The 16,375-nt window shown below is 33.7% G+C and overlaps 2 protein-coding genes across 4 annotated transcripts; one reads left to right on the forward strand and one right to left on the reverse strand.

The window, feature by feature from the left end:
* The first annotated feature begins 2,639 nt into the window (after positions 1 to 2,639).
* On the forward strand, positions 2,640 to 8,641 carry LOC128876316 (UPF0430 protein CG31712). 2 transcript variants are annotated; one of them, XM_054122574.1, is made up of 6 exons: positions 2,640 to 2,983; positions 3,277 to 3,420; positions 3,793 to 3,840; positions 4,143 to 4,368; positions 7,201 to 7,284; positions 7,370 to 8,641. In XM_054122574.1, exons 1-6 carry the CDS (start codon positions 2,841 to 2,843, stop codon positions 7,532 to 7,534), a joined length of 810 nt encoding a protein of 269 aa, XP_053978549.1. In that variant the 5' UTR covers positions 2,640 to 2,840; the 3' UTR covers positions 7,535 to 8,641. The 2 variants fall into 2 exon arrangements, with proteins under 2 accessions (XP_053978549.1, XP_053978550.1); XM_054122575.1 differs by lacking the exon at positions 3,793 to 3,840 and having other exon boundaries at positions 2,641 to 2,983.
* On the reverse strand, positions 8,633 to 15,526 carry LOC128876312 (tubulin glycylase 3A-like). 2 transcript variants are annotated; one of them, XM_054122567.1, is made up of 10 exons: positions 13,433 to 14,467; positions 13,177 to 13,310; positions 13,017 to 13,109; positions 11,807 to 11,982; positions 11,591 to 11,729; positions 11,318 to 11,531; positions 11,155 to 11,245; positions 10,092 to 10,262; positions 9,769 to 10,025; positions 8,633 to 8,869 (listed from the first exon to the last, which is right to left on the reverse strand). In XM_054122567.1, the coding sequence occupies exons 1-10, from the start codon at positions 13,770 to 13,772 to the stop codon at positions 8,706 to 8,708; spliced, it is 1,779 nt and encodes a 592-aa protein (XP_053978542.1). In that variant the 5' UTR covers positions 13,773 to 14,467; the 3' UTR covers positions 8,633 to 8,705. The 2 variants fall into 2 exon arrangements, with proteins under 2 accessions (XP_053978542.1, XP_053978543.1); XM_054122568.1 differs by lacking the exons at positions 13,017 to 13,109; positions 13,177 to 13,310; positions 13,433 to 14,467 and adding an exon at positions 15,287 to 15,526 and having other exon boundaries at positions 9,769 to 10,262.
* Positions 15,527 to 16,375: the final 849 nt, after the last annotated feature.

Raw genomic sequence — 16,375 nt, forward strand, 5'->3', positions numbered from 1 at the left:
TTATGTAAAATAACACATTATTTTATTACATAATTATTTTCATATCTGCAATCATATTTGAGATAACGCTATTTGAAATATTATGTAAAATAACACATTAGTTTATCACATAATTATTTTCATACCTGTAATCATATTTGAGATAACGTTATTTGAAACATTATATAAAATAACACATTAGTTTATTACATAATTATTTTCATATCTGTGATCATATTTAAAATAACGTTATTTTTGAAATAATATGTAAAATATCGTTATTTTATTACATAATTATATTTATACCTGCTATCACATTCGAAACAACATCGTATTAATGTTATAGCAAATAAAATATTATTTTATGTGATGTTTGTTTAAAATAATTGTTTGTAATAATTGTGAAATTGTTCTTAAAAATATTTTCAGGTGAAATCACAAGTACACAATGAAATAACATACAATTTCATATTCGTTATTCAAACTCAAGAAGAAATTAATTCACATAAATTTTTATAAAATAAAATAACTGACCTGTGATAAATGATTATTCAATTATAAGAGACGTTTTCCTAAAGTATAACACATTTTGCAGAAATATTATATGCACCCAAACAAAAACCCTTACGGGTGAATTTCATGAAGAGAGTTTCGCTATCATATTACTATAAAGATTTCTTAAAATGAATTCTTTCTGTCGCATATTATTTTAATATTCAAAAAAATATCAACTGATAAATCTTGTGCTTATCGTTGAAATTTCTTCTTAAGATTGACTCCAATTTGTATTTATTTTGAGACAATAATATGATACATTTTTCTCAATCATAAAATAATCTCTCAGATAATCTCTCATGTCTTAAAACTTGAATTTTAACTTTTATCTACATCAAATTATTCAAAATTAACATTTTTTTTATATCACTCAGAAAATCCACGCGGGTTTTCTCATATGACCAAGGACCTATGCAATAATAGAGGCATTGTTTGATTGCGTTCGATACGGGTTTACACGAGTTGTAAACGCTTATGCTTACCGAGTACTTGATTTGTATCAAATGCTCGATGTAAATGATGATGTTTCAAATTGATACGACACGTCTGGAGGCGTATTCGATCATAATAATACGTTTCGTAGACGTCTTTACTGCGCAGCAAACACTGATGTATTATAACACTTTCGAACATGTAATTCAGATACCATTTTTTATCCGGTCTCAATAACAAACAATTAGTTCATTACTATTTTATTGGATACTCTTCCTGCTTTATGACTTTTGTACGTCTTTTTGTAATTCGTTTTTGATATTCTCTCAATCTACATGTATTTTGTATTGCAAGCGCGCCAAAATAGAGCATAAACGAGAAGTTACAATGCAAACCATGAAAACACGATAAAATTTGTAAAAACTCTACAGTATAATTAATTATAATATTTTACTGTTTTTCTTACAAGATTGGAACTGTTGTTTTTACGAAAATGAGCATGTTCGGAATTTGTATAGAACAATCTTTCGAACAAAATTAACATACATAGTATAATATGTCACACTTTTATCCAAACTACTTCTATTTTATTTGATGAATAAATTACATATAGTTTTATTTTATTTCATTCTAAAACTAAAGTATTTATGACGTATCTTGAAAACAAAAATGATAATAAACATTTTACATTAGTAAACTTTAATTTTTTTAATATAAAAACTGAAATTCGTAATGTAATTACCAACTATAAATTATCTTGTAAAATCGGCAGCATCCATTAGAAACAATTGAAAAACCTGTCACAGTGTTATACTTATTCCGTGCTACATTTCTAACTTTATATTTTCAATGTTTTAATATTAAAGTCACAATTATTCACTCTATTCCATTTATATAAGTATTGAAGTTATATTTACTTCATTGCTCACTTCATTGGACATTTAAATTTAAGCGGGAAAACGTTGTAGAGTTCGCGCTCTTACAGTCCTACCTTGATATTGTATAAGCGTTGCGAGCACGAGGTATGACGTCACAGTGACGTCAAAACTGTTCCTGTAAACGTCTGAAGCGCCTTAGTGAACCGCGAAAACATAATCGTTAGGGCGGCTGATCCAAACATGAACATTATTATACTATCTCTTCTTTACATCTTGCGAACCAGATTTGATACATTATGTTTCCATGTTTCTCTGTCTTAAAAGAATTTAAACCTACGATTTATACAAACAGAAATTTATATGCTTCCCGTTTGTTGGGATATGCAACGATGATTGTAAACAATAATCAAACTTAATATTCTTTGATATTTTATTTCAAATAACATGTCACGTAAATTCACGATTACGTCGATTTCTAAATACAATCATATAATTTAATTTTATGGGTTATTAGTATAATAATCGTATATCTGTTGAACAAAAAACGATTGTGCGGTGATATTATGATTTGCCGAATACGAATAGAAACATTACCGCAGAATTGAAACGCGAAAACTTAACACGGAAGAACACTTTGACAAGCCAAAATATTTATAAATAAATACTCACAAAAGTAACAGCGAGTTTTCCATAAGAGGACTGTGTTATTGTTTATGAAAAGCAGCTATATTTCTGAAGAAATTTTGATAGAAAAGATTCGTCACGCATAGAAGTTTTTCGAACCGTTGCGCCATCTTAAACGCTAATTTAAAAATGGCCGCTGTGACTATGGCATAAGCAGGCATAAGTCAGTGGTGTATTGTGCGCGTTAACAGTGGCTGTTTTGTTGTATCTCAGTGTTCCCGTGGTGTTCGGTTATTTTAAAGTGTAATTACCTATCACGTTTATAATAATCATTGTTTCGCGTGTTCTAAAAAAACTTTAAAGCTGATTAAAATGGGTCGCTCCAGATCAAGGACTAAATCTCCAAGTAGGAGGCGTCACAAAAGCAAACACTCGAGAAAACGTTCCAAATCGCGAGAGAAGCATTCTAACAATAAATACTCCGAAAAGCCAAAAGAGCGCAGTTCTAAGTCAAGGTAATTTATTTCACTTTGCTATCGATTGTGTGCATGTCGCAATTATTTGACTTTATTCGGTTCTCCGCCATTTTGGCTGTACACAGTCTGCGGGAGAGCTTCGTGCGCTTTAATATATATATTAGAATCTACGTATTTAATCGTTGTATATACTGTAGTGCGTTGTAAGTGAATAGTATTCTATTATTAAATGTTGCATATGCTTTACCAGTTTTGTGCAATTTACCATGTTAGTTGTTTCATCCATGTTATGCTCCAAGATGCAGTTTTAGTGTATTTGTTTGTTTGTTCAGGAAACGGTCCCATTCTGCATCTTCTAGTTCAGGCTCGGATGTTTCAGACGATGTGCACATTGTCAGTCACAAGAAACGTTCGTATAGAGACAGGGATCGCAAAATGGATGAGGTAGAAAGATTAGCTGAAATGGAACGGCAAAGGTAATTGATACAAATTAATTTCTGTCTTCCATGCTTTATATATCACTTTATCAAATTTGCTATATTTTGAGTAAAGCTTTTTATATTCTACTTTATGTAAGTTAATTGAAAAATTTAATTAAAGCGAATGATTCATTAGATTATTTTTTTTTTGACCCTGTTACTAGGCTTAAGGCATGTATATTTAGCAGCTGCATTGTGTGTGTTGTATTACATTCTTTGATACATATCATACTTTCCATGTTAAAATCTAAATCACATTTGTAAATTTTTACATACATTTTATTTCTTTTAAACAATATACGATAAAATTTATTTTATGTACTTCATTTGTATTGGTATACGTTTTTTTATTTGTAATTATGTTGTCAGGAAAAAGAAAGAATTATCGAACAAAATCTTCACCACGAGCGCAGTTGGGTAAGATTGAAAAACTATTTCATGGTGGTGGTTTAATAGTATTGTACTTGCGCATATGTAAACATACATGATTTGCATAAATAACGTTTTGTAATTTTATAAAAGAAACATGTGTAACATTGGTTGAAACATTGGTTCTGAATTTAAAAGTACAGTCCAGTAAATTGAATTAGTATACATCATAACGACGTAATATAGATTATTGTAATAAATTTTACAACAAAGGCATGCTATGTAACTTGTTTGAAAACTATTCGCTACAACTGTAGCGTTAGAACGAAAAAATGTTTCTGTGTTTGCAGACGACAACGTGAAGTGGAGCAAAAGATGGTCGAAGAGGAGGCTGCCAAGCGTATTGAGGAGCTAGTGCAGAAGAGGGTGGAAGAAGAGCTAGAAAAGCGTAAGGAGGAAATAGAAGCTGAAGTACAAAGGAGGGTAGAAGAAGCGAAAAGGGCTATGGAGCGTCAAATGATGGAGGAAATGGAATGGAGACAAGCAAAACTTCGTGAGGAGGAAAAACGAAGAGAGGTAAGACCAATCCAGAGAAACATAGGCCAGTGTTAGCCCAAGCGCTGTTACGATCAACAGGAAATAAGTCTGGTGCTCTATTCTCGCATTATTTTTATACTTAATCGAGCAATCTATTTTGGTAGAAACAGAGTTATAATATGAATCATACGTATAACTAAAAGAAATTTTATAATAAATTTTGTAGCCTAACTGGTAAGGTGCACATTAAATTAAATCTTTTTTAAAACTATAATGTGTAGGATATTGTATGTTTGTGTGTACCAACGTAAAGGGTAATGAAATTTTTATTGGATATTGCAAAAGATTGTATAAATGTTACTAGTTGGACATACAAATTAACACGCGTTAACATAGTGTTATGTTAATTCTCTATTTCGCGATCACAGCGTTTGGGCTTGAAGCATTGTGGTTGATACCTATGAGAAAGATATTATTGAAAAGCCACACTGCTTCGACTTCCCAGCATCCACTGCGGTCGCGTTGTTGGGAAGGTATACTTTCTCTTATGGAAAAAATTTTGCTATCATAGGCGCATGTATCGGTTATTTATGAACAGAATATTGTATTTGTACCATGTATATATTTATATATTTGTACAACATTAATACCTTTCATCACACAATATCTTGATTGCCAGTTGTACTCGACATTGAAAAAATTGCGTTTAAACGTGTTCTTCACGTTTTTCCTCGTAATTTTTGCAATCGTTGTACCTGTCAATTCAGCAGACCTAATTACTTATCAATCTAGTTTATATCCGCGTATGTGAATGTCCACATAATCGCATCGTACAGTCTTTAAGGAGTAGAGAAGCAAGCATCTAAATAATTAAAGTTAGCGATCCCAAACTTTGTAACTTACTAAGAAGAAAAAAAACACTATCGTAAGTTTGAAATAAAGTTACTTTTTTCTATGAAACCATAGGAAAGTGATATTTTTCCCTGAATAGCTTTTGCTGTCAGTCGAACAAGGTAGATTTAAAAAATTATCCTATTAAGGAGATATTTGCGTAATTTGTCCACTTTTTAATTTTATTCAGGCCGTACAATAATAACGAAATTCCGCTACCCGTAGAAATAATTCAGATTCCATCGTTTTTAATAGTTGCGATTTTTTACATACATGAAAATTCTGTTTTTCTTACTTTTCTATTTATCTTTTTAACAACTTAATAAAGTACTGTGGGAGAACATAATTAGGCAAGTAATACCTAATCAATTTTTGCCACGAGATTTCAAGAATACTGTACTTAGTCTGTTGTTGTTGTTTTTCGTTCGTTTTTTTATGTTTTTGACGATACGCAAAATATTTTGGAAGTAAACAGTAGATTGAAACGAATTTAGTTTGTTCTTAAACTTGAAATTCCGAACTTTAACAACTTTAACTGATTTAGTACAATAATGTTCCATGAATTACGAGAAGGGGTCCTGTTATTTGATCAAATCGGTATCGTTTCGAATTAAGTATTTAGCGAGCAATGTATATCCGTATTCTTTATTTTTTTAATTATCTATCTATCTATCTATCTATATATATACATATTTCGTTTTCCTTCAAATACGACTAGGAGTTTTCTTCTGCCATGTCTTTTGTGTATGCGCACAATTATTTATTCTCACCCTCGGGAAATCAGCACGTTCCGTTCCGGTCAAATGGACAGCGACCCTGATTACAAGTTACCATATATACTTTTATCCTTATTGCTTTGCACATTGAGTTTGCACTGAATATGTGAACAAGTTTGGGAGAGACATTTAATTAGAAAAGGGAGAACGTAGACCTTAAAGGGCAGAATTAGAATCCCATAGCAACAAAGCACGACCTAGCAAATATATAGGTCACCTTCCTTACTGACTACCAACAGAAGATGCCGGTTTTTTACTCACTGCTGAGTGATTGTCGATGAAGAAGGCATCCCCTACGTGCTGGCGTGAGCTTCATTCAGGTATTATCCAATTTATATATTCATAATTCATTTTATACCAATATTATTATTATCATTCTTTGTTTAAACGCTATGTATCGGCAAGACCATACTAGGGATTATTTTAGATTTGCTAAATATTAGTGCCTGGGACACAGCGCATTTCGTCGACAGGTCGGGGCGGATGGCAACACTCGTTCGTAAATATTTTCTAATTTTTTTTTTTTTTTAAATACGTTTAACCTGTGACTTTTGGTCTCAGACGCACAACAATCATTATGTCGAAGATACTCTAACGATTGTTAATTTTCCGTGAAGGGAGTACGATTTCTTTTTTCTTTTAAATATATATATATCTTCTTTTTTTTTCTTTTTTAATTTTTTTTCGTAAAGTATTCACACCTGAAAATTTAGAACATCATTCTGCACTTTAAATAAAAGTTGTCGTGTCGCGTTACAAGAAAGGAAAATTTATTATCGTAAATTAATTCTGTACGTCCGTTTGCATGCACAGTGGATTGATTCAGAATCATAATTCACGTTTTTTCACTTTCAAGTGGCATCCTAAGTCGTCGTATTTCCATCTGGGGGAATCTGACTATAAACAGCATTCGCTGGGAACTAAGAGGAACTCGTTTGATCGAAACGAAGGAGCTGGGTTCACATGCGTCCTCTGTTACATTCACTCGACAAGCCATCCTTATTCTTTGAAACCCGAAAACTCAAAATTTTCACACGTTATCCCGACTACATTTTTTTTCCAATACAAAAGAAAAGGTTCTTAGGATGTATAACACTAGGCTGTTGACATAGCGGCACTATGATTTTGGATATGAATGGTGTAACAACAGCTGGTGAGCGACACCGTCATTGCTTCATGTAAATAGATCCCATTGTCGTTGTAGGAGGAAGAGCGGAAGAAGCGCGAGGAACTAGAGAGGATCGTGGAGGAGAACAACAGAAAAATAGAAGAAGCCCAGAAGAAATTGGTAGGTGATCGTCGTCGAAACGAAGTATGTTCGACGGACAGTGTCTGTGACTTAAGGCGATGTATTCGATCTATTCTGTCGACAGGCTGAGGAAAGATTGGCCATGGTCGAACAACAACGTTTGATGGAAGAAGAGAGGCAAAGAATGAGGAAAGAACATGAAAAACGCGTGAAAGAGGAGCAAAAGAAAATTCTCGGGAAGAACAACTCGAGGCCTAAATTGTCCTTTTCGCTAAAACCAGTTACGTGAGTTTGTCTCATTTCGTGCAGTTTTACATGTGATATTTCTATATCTTGTCGATTTTTTGGAATCGTTTGTATTCCGTAAGAACAATCGTCGTATGCTGCGCCGTACGTAGGTACAGAAACAATGCAGCAACAAGATCCAAAGCTCGCCTGAATGTATTTGCGATGGTGGTCGAAATCCGGTAATGACGATTCGTTTTATTCGATTATGATGATCGTGTGTACGTCCGAATTGAATAATCGTTTCTATGCTTGCCAGACTTCGGGCTCCGATACAGGTGGGATCTTAACTTTTTAGAGACTACACCGACATCAACGCAGACAAGCATTTTCTTACGCGGAAATGTAATAGAATCGTGTACTCTTATATCTATCGTACTACATGTTGTAAATTTTTTTTACGTGCTACGTTATTAATAATCTCTGCCAATTCGCTTGATCTGCTCGATGAAAGTGTAGTCCAGCCTAGTTGGTGTGTTCTACAAATTGCAAATGCAGTTTATATGATGCCGTTTCACTGTAATTATTCAGAAAACAATAATTTCATTTCAGTTAGCCATATTAACGAAACATGACTCTCGTATTAAATTCACGGTTCAAATTTTACGGCGGTCGATAATTCTGATACGGTCGTATCGTTAACGCGATCGAATAGATTTTGTAATTAAAGCCACGAAAGCATACATGAATTTTCTACGTGAATTGACGATCATGTGCATCTGCAACACGTAACCGTACGAACCTGTTTCGTGCAAGCAATAATAAAAGGAGAACTAGTGTCTTTTTAGTACGTTGTGCTATACTTGTTCCGGATCGCGTACATCGCTAGGTTTCAATGCGGAATTCGTTCTGCCAAAAAAAAAACTGAATGAGAATGTTCTTTTTTAATTAAAATTAAAATAAGAAGTAACGCCGACAAAAAAAAGACAAACGACATGTTGAATGGATCATTTTGTACGTGTAGAGACGTATTAATGCAACCATGACCAAGTGTCTTGTACGCAATCGTGCATAGATGTGTATTAATACCACAAAAACAAACCATCTGTTCATATAGGATTGTATACCCACGCAACATTGTTACTTGTAAAATAAACACGTTTTTATTAAACCTTCGACTGTTTTATTCCTCCATATTTCTCCTTTTTACACATGAACGAATTTCTTCTTATCATTTACGGTTTTCGTAATGAATTCTGCGACGAAAGCAAAGATTTCCCTCGAATTCCGAGACTCGCCGCCTGTCCTAAAATATTGCCATAAAATGGGGGACGTTGCTTGAAAATGCATTCGAATTTACCATGAGGGGCCTTCTTGTTTTTGCGTCGATCTATAATCACTTTTAATGCCCGGAAACATTCAGTACCGATAAGTTGATTAAAATGAATGTGACGTAACATGTTTATGAATATCGTGAGCAACAACGAAGTACCATTTCGATACTTACTCTACGATAAGTATACTTTGAATGATGAGTACATAGATAATACTATTTCAAATAGAAGAAGTGATAATATTGAAGTAAATTACCAAAACTTTACCAAGTTTAAAATAAAGATCACGATAAACTTTACTTAAATAATACGTCAACTTTGTATTTTAATTCACGTTAACAGTATTCATCTACTTATTATATACTAGGTGTATCTTCTGAAAAGAAGTTGTGATCGAAACGTTGATTATGAAGCGTAGAAATTAATTATGTCCCTTTTTAAAATACATTCATCATTTATTTATAAAGAATAAGTACACATCGACTTTGCTTACTTACGCCTTTCAAAAGAGCACATATAGTAAAAACAAAATGTCGTAGCAATCCATGTCCATTTCGTTACTATAAGTTTGTACTTTAATGTAATAAAATGGCGACTAAACGTTTCACATTTAAACTACAGTCATAAATAATCGAATGTAACGGCACACAATTGATTTTATACCTAATAATTTGTTAGAAGAATGACAATAGACAAAATTATATGACTTCTACTTCGTGGATACGTAGATACGTGGAAAGTGACGAATAAATATTTTTACTTAAACTACAGTTATAAGTGATTGAATGCAAAGTCCACAGAATTAATTTCCATGCCTCATAAATAATCAAAATAGTACTTAGTTGTTATTAGCGAAATCCCCCAAAATATCTACTAGATGACAATAGCAAGATACAATTTAAATAAATCGTTTGGTGAAATCGAACTCGGCATAATTTATAAGTTACAAAAATTGATTCGTTACCTTTCATCGTATCCTCTATAACCTCAGGGTAAAGCTTGCCTGTAACGGTGCTGCTAGGAGGATTCAATCGAGGATTCGTATTGATCTCGATTAACCAGACCGAGAGGTCGTCCATTATCAAGAAATCAGCGCCGTATAATTGGAAGCTATTTTTTCGATTCACCATGTTTTCTTGAGACGCTAGAAGTGCCCCTATTAAATTTTGCTTTATACCCGGCTTGATGAGTTTATCCCAAGCTGAATCTCGATCGGTTGCTCTGTAGAAGTCCGCGATAAAATAACAACGTTCTACTTTTATCTCGAATGCGGGATTACATGCATACTTCAAATATTCTTTGAACTTCTGAAGATTCCAGTGAAGTTCGCTGGGTATTTGCAAGTTCGGTCGTAATGTTTTCCTGTACTTCAGCTGCACGGTTGTGTTGCATAAATGAATAGATTCGTGGAAGTTCTCCAGTGTGAAATCTTTCGACGCGAAACGCAGCAGAATGTCTCTTCGCAGTCGATTAAAACGAAGATATGGCGAATATTCAACTAAATCGTAGAGTGACTTCCGGGGTCATTTGAAACTTCCCTGAATCTCATCAAGATTCAGTCACATGCATTTGTAATTATTGTAAAATGAAAATAATAGTGAAATTGATGTGTGCTATTCTTTTTAGTGTTAATCAGCATTTTGTATTTATTTATATTTGGGTACCTTGCTTTTTATGGTAAATGGAAGAGAAAAAATATGTTTACTTTAATTATGAATTATTTTGTTTGATCAATGTTACGTAAAAAAACCAATTAAACCTTTCGACAAATTTATTTATGACCAACTAAAATTCATTTGAAATTTGGAAGTAGTACTGCATTAGATTATTGATAAAATTAAGGAAAAATATCTAATTAAAATAAGATGTAAATAATTTATAAATGCATGGGATCAGTTCTGACCCCGGAAATCCTCTTAGGTTCGAAGAAACCTCTCTTAAGCTGGCAGGACCATATCAGCAGAATCATATCGGACTTAGTGGAATATTTAGTACTTACTTTGTACTAATTTGTACCACCAAAAGAAATTTCGTACCTATTACAATTTTCGAAAAAATCGTGGTGCTGCTAGCTTAATATTAAGTTAGAAGCTGAAAATGTTAATAATTAATACAAATGAAAAAATCAAAGCAGGTACAGTTAGTATTGAATTTGTACTAATTTGTATCACCAAAAGAAATTTTGTACCTCGTACCGTTTTCGAAAAAATAGTGACGCTGCTAGCTTACCGTTAAGCTAGCAACTGAAAATGTTAAAAATTAATAAAATTAAGCACGATATGCTTCTGCTGATTTGATCCTGCCAGTTTAAGAGAGGTGTCAAAGAAGAGGGAAGACAAAATATCGATACTTGTACATCCAGACAACAAGAGGTTGCGTACTGGTGATCAAAAACCATTGTCGAACGTCGACTTTCGTTTTATGTACGAGCAATGGTCGTTCTGAAAATAATAAACAGCTCGATACAAAATTATTTCCTACGGGATTAACATTGTGTGGATCGAAAAGGTCACCTATGTATTTCTGCACGACATATTGCATGCATTCCTTCGTGCTCTGATTTATCTTGCCGATGATATCGTTTAACGAGTTCTTGAGGACAATACCTCTTCCCAAACTTTTATCGCCTGGCTTCAGGATCCAGACATTCCTCATCCCGTCGATGCGACTCTGAGGTCGGCACTGTATCATATCCGTAAGCATATTCGCCGTATACGGAACGAGTTCCTACCATAAAGTATCCGTTATAATAGTCGTTTCAATAATTAGCCACGTTCATCTCGTACCTGGATGTCTATTCCATCGGTTTTCTGCAATACCTCGCGTTTGTGCAAGAATTGTTCGTACCATGTTAGAAAATGATTCCAATCGGAAGTCGACACGGCTACGCGATCTCGCCTGTCGATGTCTTCGTGCGAGCAGACACTGCAACGTTTTCTTTAGTCTTTAATTTTATCGAGGAAAGTCGAATTTCCTAATTTATCGTTTAATTTTGCTAGAACCTTATATAATCCGTGCATCGTTCGAGAGCAAATAAAATAGCGCATATGGGCACAGTGCCATTCGGAGACCACGTGGCGTTCGGTCCGGCTACACTCGCCAAATACAAGAACCATTTGAGGATTCCCATGCAGGCTGTTATGTAAAAATCCTGTACGAATTCCTCGACCTGTGCTGGCTGCACGAACACAAAGAGGATTTTCAATACCGCCACGCGTGCTTGTTGACATTTACTAAAGGTGTACACCATTTCTTTTTTCTTTTGAGTAATTTCGAGGCAATAGCAATTTTTATAGAGTATATGACACATAAAGTAGCTTATTTCTACAGTTGGAAAAAGCTTAGTAGGTGTACCAAATTTTATCGAAGCATGTTTGAATGGTTTTCAATAAACATTCTTGCGAACAAATAGACGAATAAAAATTCTGGAAATATACTTTTTGGCTTGGTATCGTTAAACAAATTCGAAGTATGGAAAATTCGAGGAAAAATCATATTACTTATAGATACAATGTTTTCGATCGTGTGGACGTCCTTTGAAGTTTATTTTATAAACTGATAAAGGTAACATTTATATACGTAGACAATGCGTAGTTAGTAACTGTATGTTGTAGATAGTAACAATCACGTGTAAATAGTACACACAAGCGTATGGACTAGAAAAGTTTGCAAATAATATAAAAAGGCGTTCCTACAGTGATTTGTTATTTCCACATTTAATTTTACGAAGTTTCCAATCACCTTTGCAATTTTTATAAATACACAGTTTTCATAATTAATAATTTGATATTACTCCTACGTATTATCTATGCAAATGTTATCAATTTGTAGAATAAAGTTACCGAAGGGAACCGACAATGTGTTACATCAAAAATGTTTAATGGGTGTAAATATAAATGGTGTTCATTTTCGAATGATTTATGTATTGGGTGGTCCAGAAAGTTCGTGCCAATTTTGAGAAAAACTAAGAGGCACATTTAAATTTTGATATACATTATATCATTGTATATTTATTGAATTACATAGGTCGGTACCTTGTTCCGCAACATTTTCACCTTTTAAGAGATGCATACATGTTATTTGTTTTTAATCATTCAATTATATTCAGACCTGTACCACTTACTAAAAATCGGCGTGGACTTTCCAGACAATCCAATAATACTCATTTCATTTTTCATTAATGTCGTAACGTGTAAAAGTTTGCTCATGAACCTGATAAACATTGTAACACCGAGGAAATTGTATGTTTGACACGCCAGCTTCGTAAAACCAGGAAACATTCTCCAAATTATTGCACATGTCAACCTGAAATTGTCTAGATATTAATTTTGAGTCGCAACACTATAATCAAAAATCGACTGACAATATTGACCTTCGACGTAAAGTAGCACCCAGAAAATTTATTAACTATTGTCTTTTCATCTGTTTTTACGGCTGCTCTTTTAGTGGTATACCATACGAAGTCCGCGGGGCAACGTAGTAGTTTCTCGATCGTTTCCAGACCAGCTGAGAACAAAGATACTTTTGTTTCTTAGCGCGTTGATTGCCAGATTAATACTTATTAAAATTTCTACAAGGTCAAAACTTTGTTTAGAGATTATTAGAAGTTACATAATTTTGTTAACCACCTTCGGACATTTCCGGGGACATCGAAAGCATCCTCCTGATGGATCTCTTTTCGATCCACCCTCTTCTACCCAGAGGCTTCCTGAGTACCGGGAACGTGCCGTAGATCACAAAAATTTTATGCTCGTTCACCGCCTTGGTCAGCATTTTCAAGATAAAACTGATCTTTGCTTGTTCGCTGGTCAGAAGTTTCAAATATTCCCTCAGGAGGATCTTGCCGTGACCGAATTCGTTTTCCTTTTCCTCGTCCTTCAGAAGATCGTTTAGATCGTCGCGATTGCAGAGAATCTCGGCATTCGCGGTTTTCACAGTCTCGGAGTCCATAATCACTTGGGAGTTCATATTCGAATCGGCGAGTCTCAAAATTAACAGCGACTCTTCATCGGCGACTTTCGGATCGTTCGGATAAATCTTAGACGAATCGTTGTGAAATAAGTTATTTAGTCAGTTTATCAGGGAAACGTGTTTACCATAGCTTACTATGGTACAATATAAAGTAGAAGAGAATGTATGTATATGTACAATATATGGATTAGTGAATACAAAGACAAAGACAAAAGACAAAATAAGACAGTATATTTGAAGAAGGCTAAAGCAAAGGTGAAAAATTCAAGTTGATAGCGATACTTATTACTAATATACATAGTTCAAGTAATTATTTGCAGATACATAGGAAATTGCGTAATTTGTCCAAATCATCTACAATACCTTATGTATGAAAAACATTTAGTTACACTCTAAAAAAAACAGTAACTTTATTGAAATATTGAAGAAAATACTTCTAAATGGAATTCAAATTTAATGATTGGAATGATTGGAAAACTTTCTATTACCATTAATCAAAATTTCTTATCACATAAATTCATGATTCATAGTACTACTAAATATTCGGCAATTGGATACTCCTACAAACATAAAATAAACTCATGTTTCTAGTCAAATACCTTTTATACAATATGTTACATGTGTATCCATTCTTTTCAGCAAAAGTTTTATAATTTTATCAGAAATACAATTTGTAGATGACAGTAATGCAAAATGTTCTTTGTGAAAAGCATAAATGATCTTATAAATAAATAACGGCAAACGGTTATTTAAAAAAATAGCTATTAATATCCGTAAACAACTATTTACGATACCTACATCCTTTCAATGTAAAAAGAAACATTAATATAAGCGGAAGATTGTTATTAATACGCATTACTATTTATGTAAATTAACATGCAATATTAATTGATCTAATAAAGTAAGAAATAGTATAAAATAATATTCAAATATAAAATTTTTATATATTACCATTATTATTGTTTCGACTTGTTACTTTAAAATCGTATTTTTTTATTGAGTTATAGAATTTCAGTTGAATGAAATTATTTTTAAAAAGACCCTGTAAACTTATTAAAAATATATTGTCGAATAAAATATATAATACCGCAGTACCGTCAAATGGTGTGAATAGAAATCAAACTTCAAAATGATACGTCATGTTTCTTAATTTGTATTACTTGCAGTTATAAGGATATCTATAATTCATTTTGTATCTTTCCAATTTGAATATAGTTATATTGGTCGGTATGTTTCATGAATATACCTTTCAATGAAAATTTACTAACACTTTTACTCATCCTCACTATCTAATAAAATGTTTCTAGTCTCCCAACAAAGCTTAATTAATCGTTCAACATATACATACTTAAAGTATTGTTTTTTATTCGTGCTATCTTACTGTACCACTAACAGCAGAAATAATAGGGATGAAAAAATTACGGAGTTCACCTCGTATGTTTTCATATAATTTTTGATAAATTGATATTGCCTCGCCTATATACAGACATTAAGAAATACCTTGGTCGTACCTGCCAACCTTGACAATGTTTTTTAATAGCGCAGTCCTTCGTGGTTAACGTGACTTGCCATTTTCGCGTGTTAATAATGTTGAAATCATTTTGTCCATCCTCATCGCATTCCTCGTTTTTCGATTCTTCAAAATTACCCTGGACGCATAGACATCCATGATTACGATCCGTAATCGAGTCTTCACGGTCCTTATTTTCCGACAGAATCGCACAGTCTTCCTGGCGCGGCATCGTGCATTTTCATAACCGCCGACAGACTTGTATATTTTAACATTTTTTAGTTTTTAAATTTTTAATTTTAATTCGTTTCGGTGTCTTCTTCTCACTTCTGAATTTGGCAAAATTTTTATCGGAAAACGATACGTCATTAAAATACGTATTTAGACAGTCGATAAATGGATTTCGATATCGTTGCATATGTTCACGATTAACAGTCGTAGAGACGTCTCTGTGTTAACAGTGACAGTTAAACTGTTTACGCATCAGTGTAGCTTGTTTTTCTTTACGTAAGATACGTTGACGATGTAAAACAGTTTTGGAGCGGAAGCCAGGAAACGGGATTTTTTTTCTCAGGCAAATCTTGCGACGTGAATTGTTGTTGTTTCAGTTTCTTCCACGTGTTCCTGTATGTTCTGTATTTGTTCACCGCCTTCTGCATGGATTTATCCAGATGTTTCTCCAATTTAGGACTCTTAATGGTCGGTCCCCGCATCTCACGCTCTTCCCAATCGTTCGAAATTTTCGTACTTCGACCTAAATCTTCACCGTCCCCTACACGTGCAACGTTGCTCTTTGCAGTTTTGTCCCCCGAATCGATAGATTGGATGGATTCCAAGTCCGGCAGTGGCTCCTCCATCGTACGAATTACTTCCTTCATGGATGTTAACAATCGTTTGTTCCTAATGATTCTACTCTCGATCGTTTTCCTTCTTTTGGACGTGACTTCCTTGTTCGCCGCAATGTTCGCAAGTTTGTAGGATCTCTTATTCCCGTGCAGGACGTTCCGTGCAGCTACCATACAATTATTTTTAAAAATAAAATTAATTCGGCGGGATAATTATACGTTTTTCATTTTATAAGCAAATAGCC

The sequence above is a fragment of the Hylaeus volcanicus genome, chromosome 5 (genome assembly GCF_026283585.1).
Source record: "Hylaeus volcanicus isolate JK05 chromosome 5, UHH_iyHylVolc1.0_haploid, whole genome shotgun sequence".
NCBI lineage: Eukaryota > Metazoa > Arthropoda > Insecta > Hymenoptera > Colletidae > Hylaeus > Hylaeus volcanicus.

Bases quoted from the DNA above. Each gene is read 5' to 3' on its own strand.
- LOC128876312 (XM_054122567.1), bottom strand. From the start codon at position 13,772: ATGAACTCCCAAGTGATTATGGACTCCGAGACTGTGAAAACCGCGAAT. The intron at 11,532-11,590 runs GTACGAGATGAA...ACTTTATGGTAG, and splicing joins CCGATGGAATAGACATCCAG to GAACTCGTTCCGTATACGGC. The intron at 10,263-11,154 runs GTATCGATATTT...TCGACTGCGAAG, and splicing joins CTTGTTGTCTGGATGTACAA to AGACATTCTGCTGCGTTTCG.
- LOC128876316 (XM_054122574.1), top strand. From the start codon at position 2,841: ATGGGTCGCTCCAGATCAAGGACTAAATCTCCAAGTAGGAGGCGTCAC. The intron at 3,421-3,792 runs GTAATTGATACA...TTATGTTGTCAG, and splicing joins GCTGAAATGGAACGGCAAAG to GAAAAAGAAAGAATTATCGA. The intron at 7,285-7,369 runs GTAGGTGATCGT...TTCTGTCGACAG, and splicing joins AAGAAGCCCAGAAGAAATTG to GCTGAGGAAAGATTGGCCAT.